The 24,054-nt window shown below is 43.1% G+C and overlaps 2 protein-coding genes across 7 annotated transcripts in view; one reads left to right on the top strand and one right to left on the bottom strand.

Annotated features, from left to right (window-relative positions):
* The window catches only part of LOC121274869 (histone H2AX), a 57,324-nt gene extending 35,430 nt beyond the window's left edge, over positions 1 to 21,894 (top strand). For 2 of the 6 annotated variants that reach the window (XM_041182253.1, XM_041182255.1), the window contains 3 exons: positions 10,049 to 10,132; positions 19,405 to 19,617; positions 20,294 to 21,894. In XM_041182253.1, the coding sequence (XP_041038187.1) occupies positions 20,479 to 20,871 (393 nt within the window). In that variant the 5' untranslated portion in view covers positions 10,049 to 10,132; positions 19,405 to 19,617; positions 20,294 to 20,478 and the 3' untranslated portion in view covers positions 20,872 to 21,894. Of the gene's footprint in view, positions 1 to 9,211; positions 9,380 to 9,529; positions 9,840 to 10,048; positions 10,133 to 18,951; positions 19,027 to 19,404; positions 19,618 to 20,293 lie in introns of those variants that run through there. The other 4 variants (XM_041182254.1, XM_041182251.1, XM_041182249.1 and 1 more) reach the window with 4 other exon arrangements.
* On the bottom strand, positions 2,035 to 23,865 carry LOC121274893. Its single transcript, XM_041182284.1, has 3 exons — positions 23,580 to 23,865; positions 21,843 to 22,218; positions 2,035 to 2,353 (listed from the first exon to the last, which is right to left on the bottom strand). The coding sequence occupies exons 1-3, from the start codon at positions 23,863 to 23,865 to the stop codon at positions 2,035 to 2,037; spliced, it is 981 nt and encodes a 326-aa protein (XP_041038218.1).
* Positions 23,866 to 24,054: the final 189 nt, after the last annotated feature.

Below are 24,054 nucleotides of genomic sequence, written 5' to 3'. Positions count from 1 at the left end.
GAATGTTATCGGTTCATTCATGTCAACGCGCTGGTGAAGTGAAAGAGAAAATGGCGTAGTTCCTGTTTCTGCCGCTGAATGGGTGCGCGGCGGGGTCTTTATGGGGGAGGGGTGCTTGCAGACCGTTTTTTTAAAACGCGTAATGGTGGAAATTTACATTGTTGAACTTTTATGTTCTAATTATTGGATTAGCTAAAATGAGCTGGCGGAAACTGCATCCCTCTCTCATTTCAGTTTCAATGTGTGTTGCGTTTGATTGTAAATCACAACCATGTCCCCTAGCTCGGCGGACCTCAGGTTAATGGATTTCACCATACCCCACTTTCATTCAAAGTCTCTTTCACCTATATTCCTCTATGCATGTTTATTACATTGCAAACCGAGTGCCAAGAGCAGAGCTTCAAATTTTCGCTTCTGTTAGAGTCATAGTGTTATACAACATAGAAACAGGCTCTACGGTCCATCGTGTCTATGGCGGCCATCAAGCAACTATCTATTCAGACAAAACAAAAACAGAATTACCTGGAAAAACTCAGCAGGTCTGGCAGCATCGGCGGAGAAGAAAAGAGTTGACGTTTCGAGTCCTCATGACCCTTCGACAGAACTTGAGTTCGAGTCCAGGAAAGAGCTGAAATATAAGCTGGTTTAAGGTGTGTGTGTGGGGGGCGGAGAGATAGAGAGACAGAGAGGTGGAGGGGGTTGGTGTGGTTGTAGCGACAAACAAGCAGTGATAGAAGCAGATCATCAAAAGATGTCAACAACAATAGTACAATAGAACACATAGGTGTTAAAGATAAAGTTGGTGATATTATCTAAACGAATGTGCTAATTAAGAATGGATGGTAGGGCACTCAAGGTATAGCTCTAGTGGGTTTTTTTTTATATAATGGAAATAGGTGGGAAAAGGAAAATCTTTATAATTTATTGGGAAAAAAAAAAAGAGAAGGGGGAAACAGAAAGGGGGTGGGGATGGGGGAGGGGACTCACGACCTAAAGTTGTTGAATTCAATATTCAGTCCGGAAGGCTGTAAAGTCCCTAGTCGGAAGATGAGGTGATGATCTGCTTCTATCACTGCTTGTTTGTCGCTACAACCACACCAACCCCCTCCACCTCTCTGTCTCTCTATCTCTCCGCCCCCCACACACACACCTTAAACCAGCTTATATTTCAGCTCTTTCCTGGACTCGAACTCAAGTTCTGTCGAAGGGTCATGAGGACTCGAAACGTCAACTCTTTTCTTCTCCGCCGATGCTGCCAGACCTGCTGAGTTTTTCCAGGTAATTCTGTTTTTGTTTTGGATTTCCAGCATCCGCAGTTTTTTTGTTTTTATATCTATTCAGACATTCTGTTCGGCCTGTGTTGCAGAATAGAGGTGATTAAGGGTAGTTTTAATTTTCAGGTCTGCAAATCGATAATAGTTTGATTCATGCCTGCTGTAGAATCTGATCTGAATATATTCGGCAGCAAGAGACAGTCAATGTCTGCCTTATAACCCGTCTTGAATTCGGATACTTTATCTGGCTGTTCTGAAACAAGCCAGAATAAAGCTGTTCTTTGCAACCTGGAACCAGACAACATGCTACATCGATTCCGGCTGATTCATATAAACCTCCGCTAATGGTAGCTTCCAAGCCCTGAGTGGCGCTAAGGACCCATGAACCGAAAACAATGTGAATAAAAACAGTTAAAATAGAGTGACGAAGGGGAATGCAATGTTTGAGAATAGCTAATTCTGATCAAATTCGACCTTATGTTGGGTACAGCCGTGTTCTTAAGTCAAGTTTGGAATCGAGATTCGGGAGCTTAAAAGGAAGCCAGTTTTTGAAAACTGGTTTAAATTAAACCATGGCATTTTTGTGACTCACGATGCTGCTGTGAAAAGTGGACGCATTGGTGGCAAAGCTATACCTCGTAGTAAAAGTACAAAGATTACGTTCTTCATCTCCCCTAAAGAGGTCTCCGCTCTCAATGTGAGGTTGTGGGCGGCTCTTAGAAGAGCCTTTGGGTTGTGTTATAGAATCAAGTCGATTTGTTCAGCCGCCGAATCCATAGAGAGTGCGGCCCTGCCGTTTCAGAGCGTAGACCACATCCATGGCGGTGACCGTCTTCCGCTTGGCGTGCTCGGTGTAGGTGACAGCATCCCTGATCACATTCTCCAGGAAAACCTTCAGCACCCCGCGGGTCTCCTCGTAGATCAGGCCCGAAATGCGCTTGACACCGCCACGGCGAGCCAGGCGGCGGATGGCCGGTTTGGTGATGCCCTGGATGTTATCGCGAAGCACTTTGCGATGCCGCTTCGCTCCGCCTTTCCCCAGTCCTTTGCCTCCTTTCCCTCTGCCAGACATAATGCTTCTTCAGTCAAATCGCTGCTGAATGAGCGGGGGAGCAGCTTCACTTTCAGCTTTTATACAGCTCGACCCGACCTAGCTGAGAAAGGGAGAATTAGAGAGAGAGTGAAGGAGGTGGGCCGAGACAGCCTGAGTGACAGTCAGGGCGATGTCTCTGGTACAACAGCCCCTCCTTCTGCCTCCCCGAAATACACTTATTTATCAAATTCTGAAGGGAGCTGTACAGAAAAAAATAAACGTAACTGAAATACTTCAAGATCATAAACCAGCTAGTTCGAAAATTCTAGGTATTAAATCCAATCCTCACAAAAATATGCTTCCCTCGATACTGAATTTCTATTATGAGTCAAATGTCTGCATCTATTTCAAATTATCTCCTATTCTGTACCAACACACCTCTAGTCTCGCCTCCTACCCCTCCCCTCCACACTGCCAAATGGGATTCAGAAATTCGCTAACATCTCTTCCAACAGATTTAGAGAAACAACAGGTATGGGCCTTAGTTGTGAGGCGGACTTTGCAGCGATGCTCACTCTATTGCTGACTCTCACGTTGAAAATGTGAATAAAGAAAAGAATAACATTGAATGCACTTTGACACATCCCGATAAGGGAGCTGTAAGGTCATCCCTGAGTTTTATTGCATAGTTGGGGAGGGGTCAGTTGGAGAGTGTGTCGGTGAGTGAGCGGGAAAATGGGATTTACGTGGGAGGAAAACGAAACATTTCCATCTGGAATCTGCTCCCAGCTCCGAGATAGGGATCAAATGATCAGGGGATCAGCTCTTTCATGTGAAATGTGGGTGGCTCTGAGAAGAGCCTTTGGGTTCAGAGGTTCACAATTTGCTGGGAGCTTTCCCTTCTTTCCTGCCTTTGTTTATCTCGTTTTGGGCTTGGCCCTGGCTTTGGCCACTTTTTTGACACCCGTCACCTTCTTGGCAGGAGACTTTTTCTTGGGGGCTGCTTTCTTTACCGGCTTTTTTGGAGTTGCCGCCTTCTTGGCTGTTTTCTTGGCTGCTGCTTTCTTGGCTGGGGATTTCTTGGCTGCTGCTTTCTTCGCTGGGGATTTCTTGGCTGCTGCTTTCTTGAAAGGTGTTTTCTTGGCCGCTGCTTTCTTTGCTGTCACCTTCTTGGCTGCCGCTTTCTTCACTGGAGATTTCTTGCCAGCTGCTGCCTTCGCCTTCTTCCCCACTTTCCCCGGGGCTGTGTTCTTAGGGACTTTGAAGGATCCCGAGGCGCCCGTGCCCTTGACCTGAACCAGGAAGCCATTCTTCACATTCCTCTTGATGCTTTGCTTGATCTGGGAGCCGAGTTTATCCACATCCAGCCCTATGCCGCGCAGCGCCTTCTTGATGGCGGGCAGCGACATCCCCTTGCGATCGCTGCAATCCGCCACAACCTTGAGGATCTGCTCGCCCAGCTTGGGACCGGCTGCTCCGCTCCGGGGAGCCGCCTTCTTCTTCTTGGGAGTCTTGACCTGGGCGGCGGGAGCGGCTGGAGGAGCCGTTTCGTCTGCTGCGGTATCGGTCATGTTCCGGGAGTCTGCACAAAAAGTATCTCTGTCAATGTGAACCTGGTGAGAAATGAAGCCGCTGGTGGCGGCACTGAGCAACTTAAAGGCAGCGAGCGGACGGGGCGGAGACAAGCTGCTGTCAACTCTAGGCTGCTGCTGCCTCTCTGTGTTTCTCTCTCTTCACAAACTCCCCAATTCCATGGAAATTCCGGCTCTCCAGTGTCCCAGACTGAATCCTTCTTATCTCTGACATTGTAATGTTTGCTGTCGAAAATATTTCAACCGAATTGAAAACTCTAATTTCGACTAAAACCGGATTTACTGCCGCTCCTTCACCCGATCGCTGACATGTCCTCTACTTTTAGACTGAAATCTTCAAAACAACGCAGAAATGCTCTTGAAATCTCACTTTGGGGTTAAGCTGGGGAACAGGGAGAATTTTTGAATGGGAAATATTTTTATTTTAGGCAAGCGGGACTCGGAAATATCATGATCAGAACAAACACACAAGCACAGTTTCATTCCTCTGACTCGCCCGCCCTCTTCCAACGCTCTCTTACACAACATTCACATCTCCATCTTCACAGTCTGAAACCACTATCTAATGTAAGGGAATCAGGAGATAATTACTCCTCTTTTCGAACATTGCTTGTCTTTCTATTAATTTGCTGCAGATTGTAAATTCAGAAAAAATAAATCACATGGGACTCGCAGATTGTCTGATTCGCAGATTCCATGGAGGAACCAATCATATGTGACTTCAGGTTATTATCTGAATAGCTCACATCAAATATTTATTTCTGGCGACAATATAAAATATCTCCTCCCGGTCCCTCCAGAACTCCCTGTTTATGTTGCACCTCCAGAACTGACAGTCACAATTTCACAGTTTGCAATGTACACTTATCGCAACAAACAGAGCGGGGCAAGTTATGCATGAACATGCACTCGCGGATAGTCACGTTCCTGGCAGTGACAGAGATTTTGAGGACACGCTTCGATTTTCTTATTAGAGATAATCAGATGAAATGTCAGACCTGAATTTCTGAGAGGGTGAAGAACACTGACTGTGTCACGCATGTTATTGGAGGACGGATCACAGCATCAGTATCATTCTCAGCACCAGATGTAGAGCGATGGGATGGCGAAAGTGAGCAAGAGTGTAAAGAGAGAGTGGAAGCAATCGTGAATGAGAGAGAGATAGAGAGTGGGAGTGAGAGACAGAGAGAGTGAGAGTGCGACACAAGCAGTTAGGCTAATGCTGTTGTGAGAAATTTAAACTTATTTGGCAGGGGGAGAATGTTAGCAGAATCGGGACACATGAGAATCCAGTAAAACAATCAAGTCAGAGGGAGTACAGCTGCAATAAGTTTCAGGGGAGTAAGGCAAGGCTGGATGGCCTCTACTTTGGTGCCAGGAGTATTGCAGGTAAAACGGATGAGTTAAGAGTGAGGATTGACTCGTGGAATTATGACATAGTAGCCATCACTGAGACGTGGTTGAGGGAAGGGCAGTATTGGCAGCTCAACATTCCGGGATATAGCATCTTCAGATGAGACAGGGGAGGGGGGGTGGTCAAAGTGGAGGGCGCATTGCATTATTAATTAAGACTTCAGTTACTTCAGTGAGGATGCATCTAATGAAGTTTTGATAGTAGGGTTTAGGATTAAACAGGGTCAACCTCGTTATTAAGTGTTAATTATAGACTCCCAGATAGTCAGCGGGAAATTGAGGAGCAATTATGTTACAAGTTGTGGAGGTTTGTAAAACGATAGCAGTAGGGTAATTATATTAGGTGATTTCAACATTCCCAAAATTAATTAGGATAGACATAGTGATAAGGGCTTGGACGGAGTGGATTTCTTGAAATGTGTACAGGAGAACTGTTTAAGTCAATATGTAGAGAGTTCTAAAAGTGATGGTGCATAGCTGGACCTAATTCTGGGGAATGAACACGGACAGGAGGCTGAAGTGTTGGTGGGCGAGCATTTTAGTGATAGCGACCACAACATGGTACAGAGTAAGTTTCTTATGGAAAAAGAAATCGAAAAGTTGCAAGAACAAAATGTTTTGAATTGGGGTAGAGTGGATTTTAGTAAAATAAGGCAGGATCTGACCAAAGTAGACTGGGAAGAGTTAGTTGTGGGGAAATCTACAGAGGAACAGTTGGGGGGGTGGGGTGTGGGGTGGTTTCAAAAATGAAATGGGGAGCCTATATGCTCAACATGTTCCCTCTATGGTGACAAAAAGGATTAACATGCCCAGAGAACTATGGGTGACCAGATATGTTCAGGATACGATGAGAAGGGAAAGGGAGACTTTTAGCATGTACAAAGGGAACAAATCAGCAGAGGCAATAGTGGAGTACAGATAGTGCAGGGTGGAGCTTAAGAAGTCTAAAAGGAGAACAAAGAGGGGATATGAGAAAGCTCTGCCTGGTAAAAGTAGGGAGAAATCCCAAGATATTCTATAAGTATGTGAATGGGAAGTATATAACCAGGGAAAGAGTAAAGCCGATATGAGACAACCTGGGCAATCTATGGGTAGAGCCAGAGGAAAGAGCTAGAGCCTTGAATGAATACTTCAAATCCATCGTCACATAAGCGAATGAGGATGAAGGTGTCTAACTAGGCGAAAGAGTTTGCAAGGTTCATAAGCAAATTGATATCTGGAGTGACAAGGCTTTGGAGGTGTTGGCAGGCTTAAAAGTGGACGAATATTCCAGGTCCAGATGATTTTTGTCCCAGACTGCAGAGGGAAGCAAGGGAGGAGATAAAAGCAGCTCTGTCCCGAATTTTTAATTCCACTCTGGGCATGGTGGTGGTGTCCGAGGACTGGAGAACAGCTAATGTGGTTTTGCTTTTAAGAAGGGTTGTGGAGATAAGCTAGCGAACAAGAGGCTAGTGATTTTCACGTCAGTGGGAGGTAAACTATTGGAGAAATTACTAAAGCATAATAATTATCTGCACTTGGAGAGGCAAGGTTTGATTAGGGATATTAAGCATTTCATTTTCAGTGGCAGATCATCCCTAACAAATTTGTTTGACTTTTTTGAGGCGGTGACGAGGTGTGTAGATGAGGGTATTGTAGTTGATGTAGTTTATATAGATTTCAGCAAAGCTTTTGACAAGGTCCCACATGGGAGACTTATAAATAAGACAAATGCACATGGGATTAAAGATAATTTGATAAGGCAGATTCAAAATTGGCCGAGTTGTGGGAGGCAGAGGATGATGACAGAAGGATGCTTTAGTTATTGGAAGCCAGTGCCCAGTGGCGCACCAAATGGGTCTGTTCTCAGATCACTAATATTTGTCAATTATAGGAACGACATAGATGACTATGTGGGGTGTAGGATTAGTAAGTTTGCGGATGTTACAATGATTGGCCGGGTGTTTAACAGTGGGGTTGAGTGTCTTGGGCTACAGGAAGATATAGATGGGTTCGTCAAAAGGGCAGATAAGTGGCAGATGGAACTTAACCCTCAAAATTGTGAGGATATACACTTTTGAAGTAGTAATTTGACAAAGCAGTATTCAATGAATGACATGACACTTGGAAGTTCGGAGGAAGAAAGGGACTTTGGCTTGTGTGTCCATAGATTTCTGATGGCGGAGGGGCATGTTAGGGAGGTGTTGAAAAATGCAGATCTGAAAACTGCCTTTATCAATCGGGGCATAGATTACAAAGGTAGGGATGTCATGTTGGAGTTGTATAGAATCTTGGTGTGGCCACAGCTGGAATACTTTGTGCAGTTCTGGTCGCCAAATTAAATGAAGGATGTGATTGCACTGGAGGGGTGCAGAGGATATTCACAGGAAGTTGCCAGGGATGAAATATTTAAGTTATGAAGAAGGGACGGATAGACTTGGGTTGTTTACGTTGGAGCAGAGAAGACTGAGGGGTGACCTGATCGAGGTGTACAAGATTATGAGAGGCATGGACAGGGTGCATAGGGAGCAGTTGTTCCCCATAGGTGTAGGGTCAATCACATAAGGGCCTAAGTTCAAAGTGAGGGGCTGGAAGTTTAGGGAGGATGTGTGGAAAAACCTTTTTACCCAGAGGGTGGTGAGGGTCTGGAATACGCTGCCTGGGAGGGTCGTGGATGCAGGTTGCCTCACATCCTTTAAAAAGTACCTGGATGAGCACTTGGCACGTCATAACATTCAAGGTGCCAATTTAGGGTAAATGGGATTAGGTTGGTAGGTTAGGTGTTTCTCATCTGTCTGTGAAGCCTCGAGGCTACGAAGGGCCTATTTTGCATTTTGGTTCTGTGATTCTTTGTGAGAGAGATAACGACAGAGAGAATAGTCTCTCTGTGCCTAACATGTGTCAACATAACAGCGACTGGTCCTCATATCCACCATCAGATAGAGACAGACACATTATCAGCTTTTCGATAGAATTTGCGCAAATCTCAATTAATAATTGTGTTGCAAATACCGGGAGGAACTATAGAGGGATATACATCTCTTGAAATAGTTCAGTGAATGATAATGAGTCCTGAAATGATATTGTTGACTGATGAGGGAATTTTGAGCAAGTTGAATTATAATCATTGGAACTTAGAAGATTGGCAGGTTTTCTTTTTGAAACACCGAAGTTACTGAACCTGATCGGTAAAACTAATTTAAAACTGACAGCAGTGAGATTTCACGCGATTCAGCTCCAGCTAATACTGGTCCAGAGGCAGACACATTTCTTCACACAAAGAGGAAAATTGCAGAGAGTGAGGTGAATAGTATCTAAAATGTAACGTTCGATAACCTCTGGAGCTCTCTGGAATAATTCGCCAAAAATAGTTCAATATGACACTAAGTGATTGACAGTTTCAATCTGTTTCTATTAAACTGGGTTCTTTGAGATCAGATATGAACTTCTGCGCGGTCTCAGCAAATAAGTAGATTTACTGGGATAAAGGCAACATTCTGCGGATGCTGGAAATCTGAAACAAAATCAAAAAATACTGGGAAACCTCATCAGGTCTGACACCATCTGTAGGGACAAAGACACTCTTTCTCTGCACAGATATCGTCAGATCTGCTGAGTTTTTCCAGCATTTTTTTTTTTTGCTACATATATTCGCTGGGAGGATTGATTTCCTAAACCGGTGAATGAACAGCAAAGATGCAGCAGGGAACGATATAACTTTGAACTTCATACAGGCATCGCACACCTGCCTAAAACTCTGCCCGTTCCACATAGTCCCAGTAATGATGCTCAAGCTGGAGAACATAGACTGAGGGGAGGAGCAAATGATGTTGCTTCTGTGACGTCAATTCCAGATAAGCGCTTGCGCATTGCGCTCCTTAAGTTTCTCAGACATAACTGGAAGAGCGCATGCGCTTCCTTTCTCCACCACTCCGCCATTGAAAGCTTTTCACTCAGTGAGGGGGAGACCTTTCTTTCAAACAGATAGAAATGGAAATATTAGGGCCCGGGTAAGCGAGTAAACAGCGTTCTGATTCCAGCAGTCACCGGGTTGTCAGTGTAGACACAGAAATCATCATTGACTTGGGGTAAGTTCGAGGAGACCCGCGGGCTGTTTGAAAGAGGCGGAGCGATGAGGGAGCGAGTTCCGAAACTTGCAGTGAGCGGGTTGACGGAGAGAGGCCTTTCTGGGGCTGTGTGTGGCCCTGCTGAGGGAGACACAACCTGAGGAAGCTGCAATTGAAATCTATTGGGATTTTCTCTCCTCAATGCTGTAATGTATATTCCAAGTATTGCTGCTGATTCATGCAACTTGTCGGCATTTGGACAGTGGACAGTGGGAACAGGCGGACAGTGAGGATGGGGAACAATCATCTAAATATCACCTATCGCAGGGACCAGCTTTTCAAGTGATAAGTGTTATAGAAACATTGTAACAGCGGCTGTTAGTTTCAGGTGACGGCTCTAACAATGGGAGCTGGAGATTGAAAGCTGACCTGCATCAATGCCTCTGTCCCCTAGGCTAGTGACATCCTTGGATCAGAACAGGTCAGGATTGTTTCTGAATGTCACTCAATTGTTGGAAAAGTATCAAAGCAGGGTGCTGAAGTGGAATCAGACATTGTACTATTTTAATTTTCCTTATGATTTGTAGCACATTATAAAAATTGATTCTCAGTTAACAGTTCACTTTGATCTAAGTTCTTTCAAATGCCTCCGCTGATCTTGAGTTACAAGAGATGTGTTTCTTCCTCTAGGCAAGTACATGAAGGGATCAGTTTCAAGCTGATGATTGCTCCAGCCAAATTAAAATGCAGATGTCTTCTTCTAAAAGACAGCAGGTATGATATTACTCACAGAATGCTGAGATACAGACAGAACATCATTTACACCATCACCACGAACAGTAATATTCAGAGTCAAATTGAAGTCATACCAGATACATGTGCTCAATTCAATAGTCAAACACTCAGAGGCGCACGGGGTTGAGGAGATTGTTGGAACAATCACGAAACACTCCTACTCAGTACCTCTGAATGGCAGGTCCACCAATTTCAGTCCAAACTCACAGCCATTATCAGATTGAAGTGTACTCCATGCATGTCACAAGAATGGACCATTGGCTGCAATTTAAATATCAAGTAATAAAGCTGATTGCAATTTACACAATTAATCAATGAATGTACCCAACATTCAAAAAGCAACACATTACATTTAATACCAAGGATCTCATACAATATCATACTTTTATTTTATTCATTCCTGAGATGTGGACTTCGCAGGCTGGGCCTGCACTTAATTGCAAATGAGAAGGCAGAGGTGAGCTGATTTCTTGAACCACTGCAGTCCCTGTGGTGTAGATACACCCACAGTTCTGTGGGCTCGAGTTCCAGGATTCTGCCTCAGCAATAGTAGCATATTTCCAAGTCAGAAAGGTGAGTACCCTGGATGGGAACTTCCAGGTGATGGTATTTTCATCTATCTGCTGCCCTTCTCCTTCAGGGTCAACATGGCTAATTATGCCATTGTCACTGACCTCTTTGTAGCCTTTGTTAGAATTGAGTGGCTAGATAGTCCATTTCAGATGGCATTTAAGTGTGAGTCTAGAGTCACATGTACAATGATGACAGATTTCCTTCTCTAAAGGATGTTAATGAACCAGTAGGGTTTTTTTTTACCACAATCGACAATGGTTTCATGGTGATCATTAATTCAAATCATACTTTTATTGATTTCAAATTCCATGATCTCCCGTGGCAGGGTTCAAACCCAGAGCATTACCGTGTGTCTCCAGATAACTAGCCCAATGTCAATACAACTATGCCATGCCCAGATTTCTGATCCTGACACAAACAAGAGGAAAATGAATCACACTGACATATCACAAAATTACAGATACAGAATAAAATCTGCACATCCACATACCAGTAACGGATAGGCAATGAGTAAAATATGCATGACATGTCAGAAACAATCAATGTAAGATGCATCTTCACAATTCAGGCAGAGGCATGTGCAGAATGGTAGCCACAAGTGTATTACAGAGTGTCAAAGATACAGAGTAAAGCCCAGAATCAATTACAAACATTTATAAAATAAAACACACAGTCACACAGCAGCAAATAACTAGGTGCATTTTGAAATCCCTATGCACAGACAGGGAATGAATAAACCCCATCGTAAGATGTTAAAAAGTCAAAGATTCAGTGTGATCACACATTCATATATTGTAATATCAACAGTGTACGAGAAGAAATTTCTCCCATAGGAAAGAGTGGCAGGTAAACACACACACACACACCAACACACATGCACAGACACACACTCACCAGCAATCTCATAATGATATAACATTAGGCTACCATCTCCCCTTGTGCACCAGGGACAAGGTACTGATTCGCCAGCTAAAATAATGATGCAGCCCTCTGCTTCGAATGGACATGGGCACATTATTGTTCAAAGAACACAGCAGAACAGCAGTTCCTCGTCACAGAGAGCAGGAATCAGATTCACTTTGATCTTAAGTTTTAGGTAGACGTTTCCAATGCAACAGTCAAATACAACAGGAGAGAGATATTATTTATCCCCAGTTCACACTCACTGAGCGCCACATAATGGTCGGTCCATCAATCTCACTCCAAAACTACTATTATTATCAGATTAACAGGCAGCTCATTAATTTCAGAAGAGTGCAGTCTTAGCCACAGATGGACCAACTGTCTGAAATGCACAAAATTTTCCTAAGAATTTATTGTGGGATTTCACAGAAGAACAGATTGAATTTCCCCTCAAAAATCTCATGCAAAATCTGGAATAAAGAAAAATGTAATTTTAATTAACACAGCATGAATACCCAATACATGCCAGGTCAATATTCTAACTGTGATTCAAAACATTAAATCATTACAAAATGAATCAATCAGGTATGACATACACAGCATGTGAGTTCAAGTGTCTCGTTATCATTCAAAAATAATTTTGCCAATTTGCAGCCTGAATGCTACACCTTAGTTGACTCAAGCAAATGAATAAAATCTGTCTTTGAGAAATGAATCTTTAATATTTAAAGCCACATCAGAGCCGGGAAACAATACTGGATTAATGTATTGAGGAAATAGTTTTCACAAATATGCATGGGATACATATTATGTACAGAGCATAATTGAGATTTTGGGAATTAATTTCACAAAAACAGACATTCACAGTGTAGACACTTAAATTTCACTAAAATTAATTTCAAAGCTGCATTCTGTACCAGAGAAATTCAAATTTCAAATGATCTCTGCACACTCCCAGACAAACACTGACACAGTCACAGGCTTATGCAATTACACACAGACAAACATGCAAAGCAAACACACACTCTCATAACATACATAATCACATATGCACACACCATCTATTAAATACAAACACAAACAAACACCTAAACATGCACAGGCACACAAACTTACACACTGGCCCTCACACACACACAAGCACACACACTCGCACAAACACACTTTTGCCTAAACACATGCACACAGAAACAAACTTGCACTTTCTCTCCCACACACTCATGCAAATATTCAGAAACATGCTCACCTAGAGACACAAACACTCACACACAAGCACACAAATACAATGAAACACAGAAATGGAATGGCCAAAAGTTCATAAATGTCAAACATGGACATACGTACACGTACAGCACACACTGACACACACAGACAAGAAGCATCTGTCAGTACATACATGGAATTTTGACAATACATTCCTGCACCTGCATGCTTGGTCTCAGTGTCTGGTGTGCACCGGAACACAGCTCCCTTTTTACTTCAACATTTCCTAATCCATCACCATTTATATAATATTCTGCCATGCTGTCTTTTCAACTGATGTGGATAACTTCACACTAATAGGAGGTGGTTCAGATGAGCTTTACTAGATAGTTACCTGGAATAAGTTGGTTTTCTCATAAGGAAATGATGGACAGACTGGGTTTGCTCCACTGGGGCTTAGAAGAGTGAGGGGTGATTGATTGAATTATACAAGATCCTGAATGGCCTTGAGAATGTGGACATCAAGAGGATGTTAAAAGAAATAGGGATCACTGTTTTTAAGTTAGAGGTCACCCTTTTTGGGGCAGATTGACAATTTTTTTTTCTCACTCAGGGGGTTGTGTGACTTTGGAACTCTCTGCCTCAGTCGGCGATGGAGGTAGGGTCATTGAGACTTTTTAGGCAGAGTTAGATAGATTCTTAATAGGTAAGTTAATCAAAGGTTATCGGGGTTAGATATTTATGTGGGAATTGAAACACAAAGTGATCAGCCATGATCTTACTCAATGGTGAGACTGGCTCGAGATGCCAGATGGTCTACTTCTGTTCCTATTTCTTCTGTTCTTATGTTGTAATCGACATTCTAAAGCATCTGCCTTGTATTTACCCACTCAATCAACTTGTCTAAATTGCCTTGAAAGATCTTGGAATCCTCCTTACCACTGACATTCCCACCAAGTTTCATGTTGTCAGCAAACCTGGAAATAATACGTTTGGTTTTCTCAGGCAAATTATTGTTACAGATTGTGAATAGCTGGGGCCAAAACACTGATCCCTTTGGTACTCCATGGAGTCATTGTCTATCACTCCAAATAAGATCCATTGATTCCTACTCTTTGTTTCCTGTCTGCTACCAATTCTCAATCCATGCAAATATATTTATGCCAATGCCATGTGCTTTCATTTTCCATACTAAACTCTATTGTGGGATTTTATCAGAAGCCTTCTGAAAATCCAAATCCATCACATCCACTGGATTTTCCTTATTTCTCCTGCTGGTGGAATCAATAACACACACAAGCAGACTTGAAAGAGTCAGGTCCAAATAAAACCGAGGCTTACATACCAGAGTCTCTCAGCGACCGGATAAATTGAACACTATCATGTGAGAAGTGTTTAATAAAAAAATAATCATGCAGAATTGGATAGGTACAGAATGAAGCAATACATTGATTTCCTAAACTGATGCGGACCAATCAACTGGCACTTTCATACATTGGAAACTGCCAGTTGAGAGAAAAGTCCAGTCAGTCATAACAGAGAGTACATAATAACATAACATTACTGAGAGAATGAGTAAATCTTAGTTTGGCTTAAAATGGATTAATAGGTACAGAATATAGGTGACACTCATACAAAAGAACTGATAATTTGAAGGTATCTTCACATTTAAATGTCAGAAACTGAGAGGTCGACTTAAACACACGATGACCCATTTGACACTGAATAACCCAATGCAATATTCATATTCACACACCACACACATTCCAAACGTTGACAAATGCCATGAAAAACCCATATTCACATGTCAGTTATTAACAGTTGCTGAATAAAAACCCGCATTTGCATGCTACATACTGAAGAATAGACGGGGAGAGAAAATTAAAAAAAACACCCAGCTCTTCCAAGCAACGAACTGCTACATAACAAAATAAATGCCCACACACCAGAAATTCACAGGGGCTGTCTAACACGGGCACCCATTTACCAGGAACTGACAGAGATCGTGGCAAAGTCATTTTTACACACCCTGGAGAACTAGAGAGACAAGAGGGACGGGGGTTTGCGGTGGGTGGTGAGCTGCTGGTGTGGAATCTAATTCACGTACCTGAATAAGCACACAGCTGTATAGAACTCAACATCAAAAAACTGGTAAGTAACCAAAAAGGCACAGTCTCTTATGTCAAATTATCTGACAGGTATTGAATAAAAAGCGCACTCACACAGCAACGGTCAACACGCGCAGTGACAGGAAACTCAAAGACCGTCAATTACAGGTCAATATCTATCTTCCTTGCTTGAAAACAACAGATATGGCATAAAACACATACATGAATCCCAGTGACCGAGAAATACCCAGTTAGGGTGAATATTGCATTACAGAAGCCATCAAGTGCAGAACAAAACACTTTGTTACGATCTGTATGGAGCGGAAGTAGTTGACCGCTGTCGTAGTCTTTTTAACAGAGGTGAGCTGGGCCAGGTTCACGTGCAGCATCAGGCCTATTGTTTTCCAGATGTTTGATCAGAAAAGGCCAGATCCAACTTATAGTGAACTGCTGCCATCTCCTGGCAGAGGATGAGCCATGCAACAATTTACGGATGCAGCTGAAGCACTTTAGATTGGATGATGTAATGGGGAAATGAGAGAATCATATATATGCAATGAAGTATATCAATCAAATTCAAAACTGCAAAACTCTATAGTGTGATGTGTTCCTACATGCAGATGGTGTATCATAGGATAGAGTCTGATGTTTAGACAAGGATTAACATATCTGCCTTGTAAGCAGTTGACCATTATTTGATAATTGCCTGTTTATTGTATTGTATGTTTATTGACCATTCTGTCAATGCAACTTAGAGAACGAGTCCCTGCACAGAAGGATAACGATAAAAATAGATAAATTAGGATGATCATTCATGCGTTTCCAATGTGAAATTCGGCTTTGCTGTGCTGCCGAATTCATAAAGCAGATATTGACAAGTACAGTGAATAACATAACACCACTCTCATAGGTGGGACTGACAGATACAGAAGAAAGCTACATTCCCGTAACAGGGGCAGACAATTAAAACACAGACACATGCCAGATATAGAAAGGAGCAGAATAAAATACTTTTTCCAAATCCGACTTTTCAAAATAGGAAGAGATTGGGTGGAGAGAAAACCAAGGTTATTAGCTAGAAAAAAATCACACCTCAAAATGTATCAAAATCTGAAAGTTGCTGATGAAAATATAACAGCCCGTAACAAAGACCAAGAGATAGAGCTGGTGGTGGTGTGGGAATTGTAAGGGTGGAGGGAGGCCCAGGCTTACATACTGATTTGAAAGCTGCAGTGTGAACAACACACTCAGGCAACACAGGCTGACATGTTCACAGCAAAATCGACAATGACCAACAAGATTTGTGCAGACATAGAGAATAGTCATACAAGAATATGATAAGCATAGAGTGAACCACACCTTCTCATAACAGGGATTGACAGCAAATGATTAAATTCTCACTCATTTAAACATAACCTGAGTTTCAGCATAATTTTCCATGCTCACAATTCTGACCCTGATGCAAACAACAGGAAAATTAATCACACTGATATAACACAGAATTACAGATAGAGAATAAAATCTGCACATCCACATTCCTGTAACTGAGAGGCAATGAGTAAAATATGCATTACCTGGCAGAAACAATGAACGTAAGATGCATGCTCACAAATCAGGCACAGACAGGCGCTGAGTAATAGCCACAAGTGCATTACTGAGAGTCAAAGATACAGAGTAAAGCCCAGAATCAATTAAAAACATTTATAAAGCAAAACTCACAGTCACACAGCAGCAAATAATTAGATGCATTTTAAAACCCTTTTCACAGAAAGGAAACGAATAAACCCCATGTTAAGAGGTTAAAAAGTGAAAAATAGAGTGTGACGCCACATTCATATATCGTAATATAATACTGCAGAAGGATGAATTATCTCCCAAATCTAAAGATGGGCAGATAAATGCAAACACACACACACACACACAAGTACACACAAGCACAGACACACACTGACGTGCAATCTCATAATGATATAACTTTGCACCACAATCCGCCCTTTTGCAGTAGCACCAAGGTATCGATTCCTGATCTAAGATAATAATGCAACGCTCTGCTTCGAATGGACATAGGCAAATTTATTGCTCGGAGTAATAACAGAAGAGCAGTTCCATCGTCACAGTGAGAAGGAATCAGATTCACATTGATCTCAAGATTCAGATAGACATGTACAATGCAACAGTCAAATACAACAGGGGAGACAGAATATTTCTCCCCAATTCACACTCACTGAGCACTGCAGAATGGTGGGTCCATCAATCCCAGTCCAAAATCACAAACATTATCGGATTAAAAGGCAGCTCATTCATTTCAGAAGAGTGCAGTTTTATTTACAGATAGAGCAACTAACTGAAATGTACATAATTAATCCTAAAAATGTTCCATGAGCTCCCACAGTGGAACAGGTTAAATTGCCCTCCAAATATATCATACTATATCTGACATAAAAAAAAGTGCAATTTTAATTCATACAGAATGAATACACAACACGTGCCAGGTCAATATGCTCTCTAACGTAAGGTCATTACAAACTGAAACAATCATATATGACATACATAGTATCTAAGTTCAAGTATCTTGTTATCATTCACAAAGTCTTTTGCTGAGTAGCAGCCTGAACGCTACATCTTAACTGACTCAAAACAAATGAATAAACCCTGTCTTTGATAGATGCAAAGTTCCATGTTTAAATCTGCAACACAGCCGGGAAACAGTAATAGATTAATGCATTGAAAACATAATTTCAACACATATGCATGGCATGCATATTAAGTACAGAAGAAATCTACACATGTAGAATAATGGAGTCATCTACACAGAGCACAAATTTGAGGTACACAATCAGTACAAAAAATGAGATATAGGGAACTAATTCCAACACAGCTGATGGTCAGAGGTAGACACTTAAATTTCATTAAAATTAATCCCATAACTGCATTCTGTACCAGAGAAAGACAAATGGGAAATGGGACCTGCACACTCCCACACAAAGACTCACACACACGCAGGCTCATGCACTAACACACACAGATACTAATGCAAGAAAGTTATCGAGTGAAATCACACTCAACTATTACTAGATGACTGGCATGAAATTAAAAAAAATATATATCATGGAAAATGAGAGATATTACTGGAAATACATTTCAGAAAAGAAAAATACATTAAACGTTAACTCACAAAATACATATTGAATAGATGAGGGAATATATTGGCACGTAAACCATCTACCCTGTATCCTGAGACCCCTTGTTCTAGACCCCCAGCCAGAGGAAACTTCATCCATGCATCCAAACTTTCCAGCCCTCTCAGGATTTTATACATTCATTGAGACCCCCTCTCATTCCTTTAAACTCCAGTGAATATAGACCTAGTCGACCCAAACTCTCTTCAGAGGACAATCCTGCCATCCCAGGAATCACTCTGGTGAAACTTCGCTGCACTCTTCTTATGGCAAAAGTATCCATTCTTAGGTAAGTTGACCAAAACTGCACACAATACTCCAGGAGTGGTCTTTCCAAGGCCCTGTATAGCTTCAGTTGACTCCGTTGCTCCTGCAATCAACCATGTCACGATGAAGGCCAACATATAATTTGCCTTCTTAAGTGCTTCCTGCACTTGCATGTTTGCTGTCAGTGATTGTTGTGCACGGGTACCCAGCTCCCTTTTTACTAAATTTCCCAATCCATCACAAATTAAATAATAATCTGCCATGCTGTTTTTTAAACTGAAGTGGATAACTTCACACGAAATGGAGGTGCATTGCATAAGGTTCAGAGGAGCTTTGCTAGATAAGTTCCTGGATACAGTTGTTTGTCTTATGAGGAAAGGTTGGACAGACTGGGCTTGTTTCCACTGGGGCTGACAAGAGTGAGGGGTGATTGATTGAAGTATGCAAGATGCTGAATGGCCTTGACAAGGTGAATATCAAGAGGATGTTTTGAGGAATAGGGGGCAGTGTTTTAACTTAGAACTCGCCCTTTTTGGACAGAGATGAGGATTTTTTTCTATTTCAGAGGGCGGTGTGACTTTGGATCTCTCTGCCACAGAAGTTGGTGGAGGCGGGGTCAATGGCAACTTTTATGACAGAGGTAGGTAGATTCTTAATAGGCAAGGGAATCAATGGATACCGGGGGTAGATGATAAAGTGGGAATTGAAACACAAAGAGATCAGCCATGATCTTATTGAATGGCGAGACAGGCTCGAGGTGCCAAATAGCCGACTCCTGTTCGTATTTCTTCTGTTCTTATATTCGTAATGGACGTTCTAAACACCTTTCGTGTGTAGCACCAGAGAGTGATGCACACGGAATTAATCTGCCAATTTTTGCAGCTTGGCAAAAGCTGATGGTTGCAGAAGCACAGTCCACCTCACATTCACTTCCAGGCCCTGACAGCTATAGAATAAAATGCAGAAATGTATTGCAGTGACGGAGAGGTTCAGAGCTAAAGTCACTATTCCATTGCAGAAAACAGCAAGTGCCGAATATAACAACTTGTACCGATCAGTATGGAGGGCGATGAGTTGACCACTGCCATTGCCTATTTAACGGGGGGCTCGCTCGGCCAGTTCCAAGAGCAGCATTAGGCCCATTGCTTGTCGACGAGAGTTCAGAAACCATAAAGTGCAAGTTATAGTGACCTGGTGACATCTACTGGCCGAACACGAGTCGTGCAACAAGGTAAATACTCATTCGGAACCACTTCGAATTGGAGTGAATTAACAGCCTGCAATATGGATACAATAAAATAATATCATTTTTAAAATGTTTTCAAACAATATCACACTTGTACATCCAGACAAATTGCTTAAGCGCAGCACTCAGTAAACGTAATTTTTCGCCGGCTGTTAGAACTACAAAAAGGTCCGATTTTAAACACGAATGGATTCCTGATTTGAAACGCTAGCTTGGAACTTGCGATTAAAAATGATATAGTACAATTAGGTAGGCCTATCATTTAATAGCTTGGAACTGACTGTGTTAAATTTAACGGCGATTTTTCTGCAAGAGATTAGTTTTTCCTTTTTCAAATGTGACGGCGAGTTTTTCAATATTGAATAAAACAAAGGATTGGAATCTGCTAAATTGGGGGCCTCGAATTTCCACTTGATGTCAGTTACATGGACCTCCCCGTTCCCAATCAGAAATTAACAGATACAGGTAAACTGCAGACCAGACCAATTAGAGAGAGATTGAGTGAATATTACATTCTTAGACTGAAAAATGAATTAGCGATTAGGATTGTAGTTCGATTTATCCTTTGATTTATTTTTTGGCGGTAGTTTCAAATATGAAATTTATAAACGGTTGGGAACTGACGATTTGGCGGTCTTTCTTTCCGATTTCAATTTCGTAGCGACTCCAGATTGGTGAGTCAAGCAGAGATCTGATTGGCAGTATGAAGAATATGACGATTATTTTACGAAAATTACAATTAACCAATCAGTTCTGAGCACACCACCATTCCTCCTGAGGGTATAAGAGAAGTGAAAGAAGGCGGATATCAGCATTTTCTGTGAAAGTGTTTGCGGGATTGTTACAATGTCTGGAAGAGGAAAGACCGGTGGGAAAGCTCGGTCCAAGGCCAGGTCTCGCTCCTCCCGGGCCGGACTGCAGTTCCCGGTGGGCCGCGTTCACAGGCTGCTGAGGAAGGGTAACTACGCTGAGCGTGTGGGTGCCGGAGCCCCGGTCTATCTGGCCGCCGTGCTGGAGTACCTGACGGCTGAAATCCTCGAGCTGGCCGGCAACGCGGCCCGGGACAACAAGAAGACCCGCATCATCCCCAGGCACCTGCAGCTGGCCGTCCGCAACGACGAGGAGCTGAACAAGCTGCTGGGAGGGGTGACCATCGCTCAGGGCGGAGTGCTGCCTAATATCCAGGCCGTGCTACTGCCCAAGAAAACCGGCGCCTCTGCAGCCGCCAAGACCAAGTGAAGCGACCATTCTTTAAACCGAGAACCCAAAGGCTCTTTTCAGAGCCACTCACTGAATCAGTGAAAAGGGCGACCTGTTGTCTATCCGGATGTGTGATAACATCCCTATCGATTCTGAATGACATTATATTTCTAATGCGATCTGTGAAAACGATGGTTACAACGAGACGCTGGCGCTGTTGCCTTATCCAGACATCAGGAGTCTCTGCTGCATCTATATATGACCAATTGTCAATGTTCAGAAAGACGTTCTTTAATAATTAAGTCATCCCATTTCTAATTCAATGATGTGAAATTGCATACAATTGTAAACAGAATCAGCACCAAACCCCAAATACAGCAGAGGGAGGGAACCGGCTAAACAAAATGAATGAAAATAAATTGTCGCTCTGACAATTAGGAGCTGGAGCTTTTAATAAGAAATCGCTGCTCTTTCTCTGCACGACTAGGCGGCGTTAAAAAAGAGCCTTTGTGGCATGTGAAACTGAATCCGGGTTTTAGTGCATGTGTGAACATTCCGATCGCTTCGCAATGAAAACATTCCTGATGATATCTGTGAACGAATGGGTTAGAGTGAGACGCATCCTGCTAGCACTGTTACATCTTACTGACATCAGTTAGTATGTGCTGCATCTATTTATGCCCAAACTCTTCTATTAGGGAAAACGTTCCCAAATCATTAAAACAATCGCCTTTGAAATGACCTCAGATAGTCTGAAACATCAAGTAAAGGGAACAAAGGTCAGTTACGGGGTGACAAATTGAGGAAAATAAATTGTAGGCCTGAGACGCTAAAGTGCTGGTGTGGTTAAGAGATGGCAGCTCTTTCTCTGACCGACTTGGTGGCTCTTAAAAGAGCCTTTGTCGCACTTGGTGATGAGGTGGGGTGTTTAGGCGCGCTCCCCGCGGATACGGCGCGCCAGCTGGATGTCTTTGGGCATGATGGTGACCCGCTTGGCGTGGATGGCGCACAGGTTGGTGTCCTCAAAGAGCCCCACCAGGTAAGCCTCGCTGGCTTCCTGCAGGGCCATGACGGCCGAGCTCTGGAAGCGCAGGTCGGTCTTGAAGTCCTGAGCGATCTCCCGCACCAGGCGCTGGAAGGGCAGTTTGCGGATCAGCAGCTCGGTGGATTTCTGGTAGCGGCGGATCTCCCGCAGAGCCACAGTGCCGGGCCTGTAGCGATGGGGCTTCTTCACGCCGCCCGTGGCTGGAGCGCTCTTGCGGGCAGCTTTGGTCGCCAGCTGCTTGCGGGGAGCTTTCCCTCCGGTCGACTTGCGCGCTGTCTGCTTGGTCCTGGCCATGATAACAAACGCTGTGGAACACAGACTCTGAGAATGATGAAGCCGCTCTGTGTCTGTCTATTTAAGACATTGTCCGTCACCTCCCTCCTGTCCTGATTGGATGCAGCGCAATCCCGCCGAGAAATTTGAAAAGAGCAGCGGGGCTGCATGGATTTCTGGGCCCTGATTGGTGGAGCAGCAACTGACAGTTCATCATTTTCAAAATGCGCGCCAATTTCAGAGGGACGAGTAACTGAAATTAAAATAAACCTAGTTTGAAGGCCGTTGAAATAAATTTCAATTATTAAATATCAACTGGTATCAGTGTTTGAGAGTCCCATTACGTTCGTAGATCCGACGTCCTGCCTCTGAACACGAATTAAATTCTCATTCATTCCCTGATCAGTTTACAGCAGACTGGATAAAACTCCTACTGATGGGCGAAATTTTGGGTCTCACATATAAAACTGATCAACTTTATCGGTTTCTTCATGTCAAAGCGCTATTGATGTTAAAAAGAGAATGGTGTAGCCCCTGTGTCTAGTGTTTAATGGGTGGGGGAGGCGTTGTGTGTGGGGGTTTTGCGCACCCTTCATGTTAACCATTTGTATCTCCAATTTTATGTATTTGAACTATTTTCCACAATATGCATAAATGTATCTTCACAGTTCAAACCATGCACCAAAAGCAGAATTTCCGTTCGGCTTGGGATGCAGAATCGAGGTGATTAACAGGATTATATGTTTCACTCAGTAAATCGGAAATATTCTGTGTCATGCTTGCTGGAATGTCTGTTTTAAACATGCTCCGCGGCACGGGCCACTCAATTTTTGCCTTACATTGCTGTGTAAATTCGGATTCTTTCATTGATCGTTCTGAAACAGGCCAGAATAAAGCTCTGTTCAGTGCTTACTGGAACTAGACAACATGCTGCATCGATACAGGCTGATTCATATAAAGATCGTATACAGGTACCTCCCAGGCCCTGTCATGTTTCAGAGACTCAGGAAGAGAAAGCGAAGAAAAAAGACACGTTGAAAATGGTGCGAATAAGCGAGAATTATGTGTCTCAAAATAGCTGCTCCTGATCAAAATATAATAAATGATGTCCTTTTATCTACTGAAATCGGTGTGAGTTTGGGAGCTGTCAGCAAAGCTTGGAGTTGATCTTCAAGAAATAGAAAGGAAGTGAATTACTGAAAATGGAACTATAATAAAGTATGAAACCTTGTGTGACTCACGAGAGTATTGTGAATGGAAAATGCGCAGCTGGGAAAGATGTGTTTATATAAAACTACATCTCGGTTTCCCTCTGCCGCTCGAAGGTCTCCGCTCTCAATGTGAGGTTGTGGGCGGCTCTTAGAAGAGCCTTTGGGTTTTGTTATAGAGTCGGGTCGATTTGTTCAGCCGCCGAATCCATAGAGAGTGCGGCCTTGGCGTTTCAGAGCGTAAACCACATCCATGGCGGTGACCGTCTTCCGCTTGGCGTGCTCGGTGTAGGTGACAGCATCCCTGATCACATTCTCCAGGAAAACCTTCAGCACCCCGCGGGTCTCCTCGTAGATCAGGCCCGAAATACGCTTGACACCGCCACGGCGAGCCAGGCGGCGGATGGCCGGTTTGGTGATGCCCTGGATGTTATCGCGAAGCACTTTGCGGTGCCGCTTCGCTCCACCTTTCCCCAGTCCTTTGCCTCCTTTCCCTCGACCAGACATGATGCTTCTTCAGTCAAATCGCTGCTGAATGAGTGGGGAACTGCTTCACGTTCCGCTTTTATACAGCCCGCCCCGACCTGACTGAGAAAGGGAGAGTTAAATAGAGAGAGAGAGAGAATGAGATTGAGAGAGAGAGAGTGAGAGGCAGGGCGAGACAGCTTGAGTGACAGTTAGGGCAAAGTTTCTGGT

The sequence above is a fragment of the Carcharodon carcharias genome (genome assembly GCF_017639515.1).
Source record: "Carcharodon carcharias isolate sCarCar2 chromosome 39 unlocalized genomic scaffold, sCarCar2.pri SUPER_39_unloc_1, whole genome shotgun sequence".
Classification (NCBI taxonomy): domain Eukaryota; kingdom Metazoa; phylum Chordata; class Chondrichthyes; order Lamniformes; family Lamnidae; genus Carcharodon; species Carcharodon carcharias.
This window is presented reverse-complemented; position numbering and strand designations above follow the sequence as displayed.

What these genes read in the sequence shown, in the direction of transcription:
- LOC121274893 (XM_041182284.1), bottom strand. Translation starts at nt 23,865, where the DNA reads ATGTCTGGTCGAGGGAAAGGAGGCAAAGGACTGGGGAAAGGTGGAGCG. An exon ending in CGCTCTGAAACGCCAAGGCC is followed by an intron (nt 22,219 to 23,579) that starts GCACTCTCTATG and finishes AGACAGACACAG; the next exon opens with AGCGGCTTCATCATTCTCAG. An exon ending in CTCTTTGAGGACACCAACCT is followed by an intron (nt 2,354 to 21,842) that starts GTGCGCCATCCA and finishes ATTTGACTGAAG; the next exon opens with AAGCATTATGTCTGGCAGAG.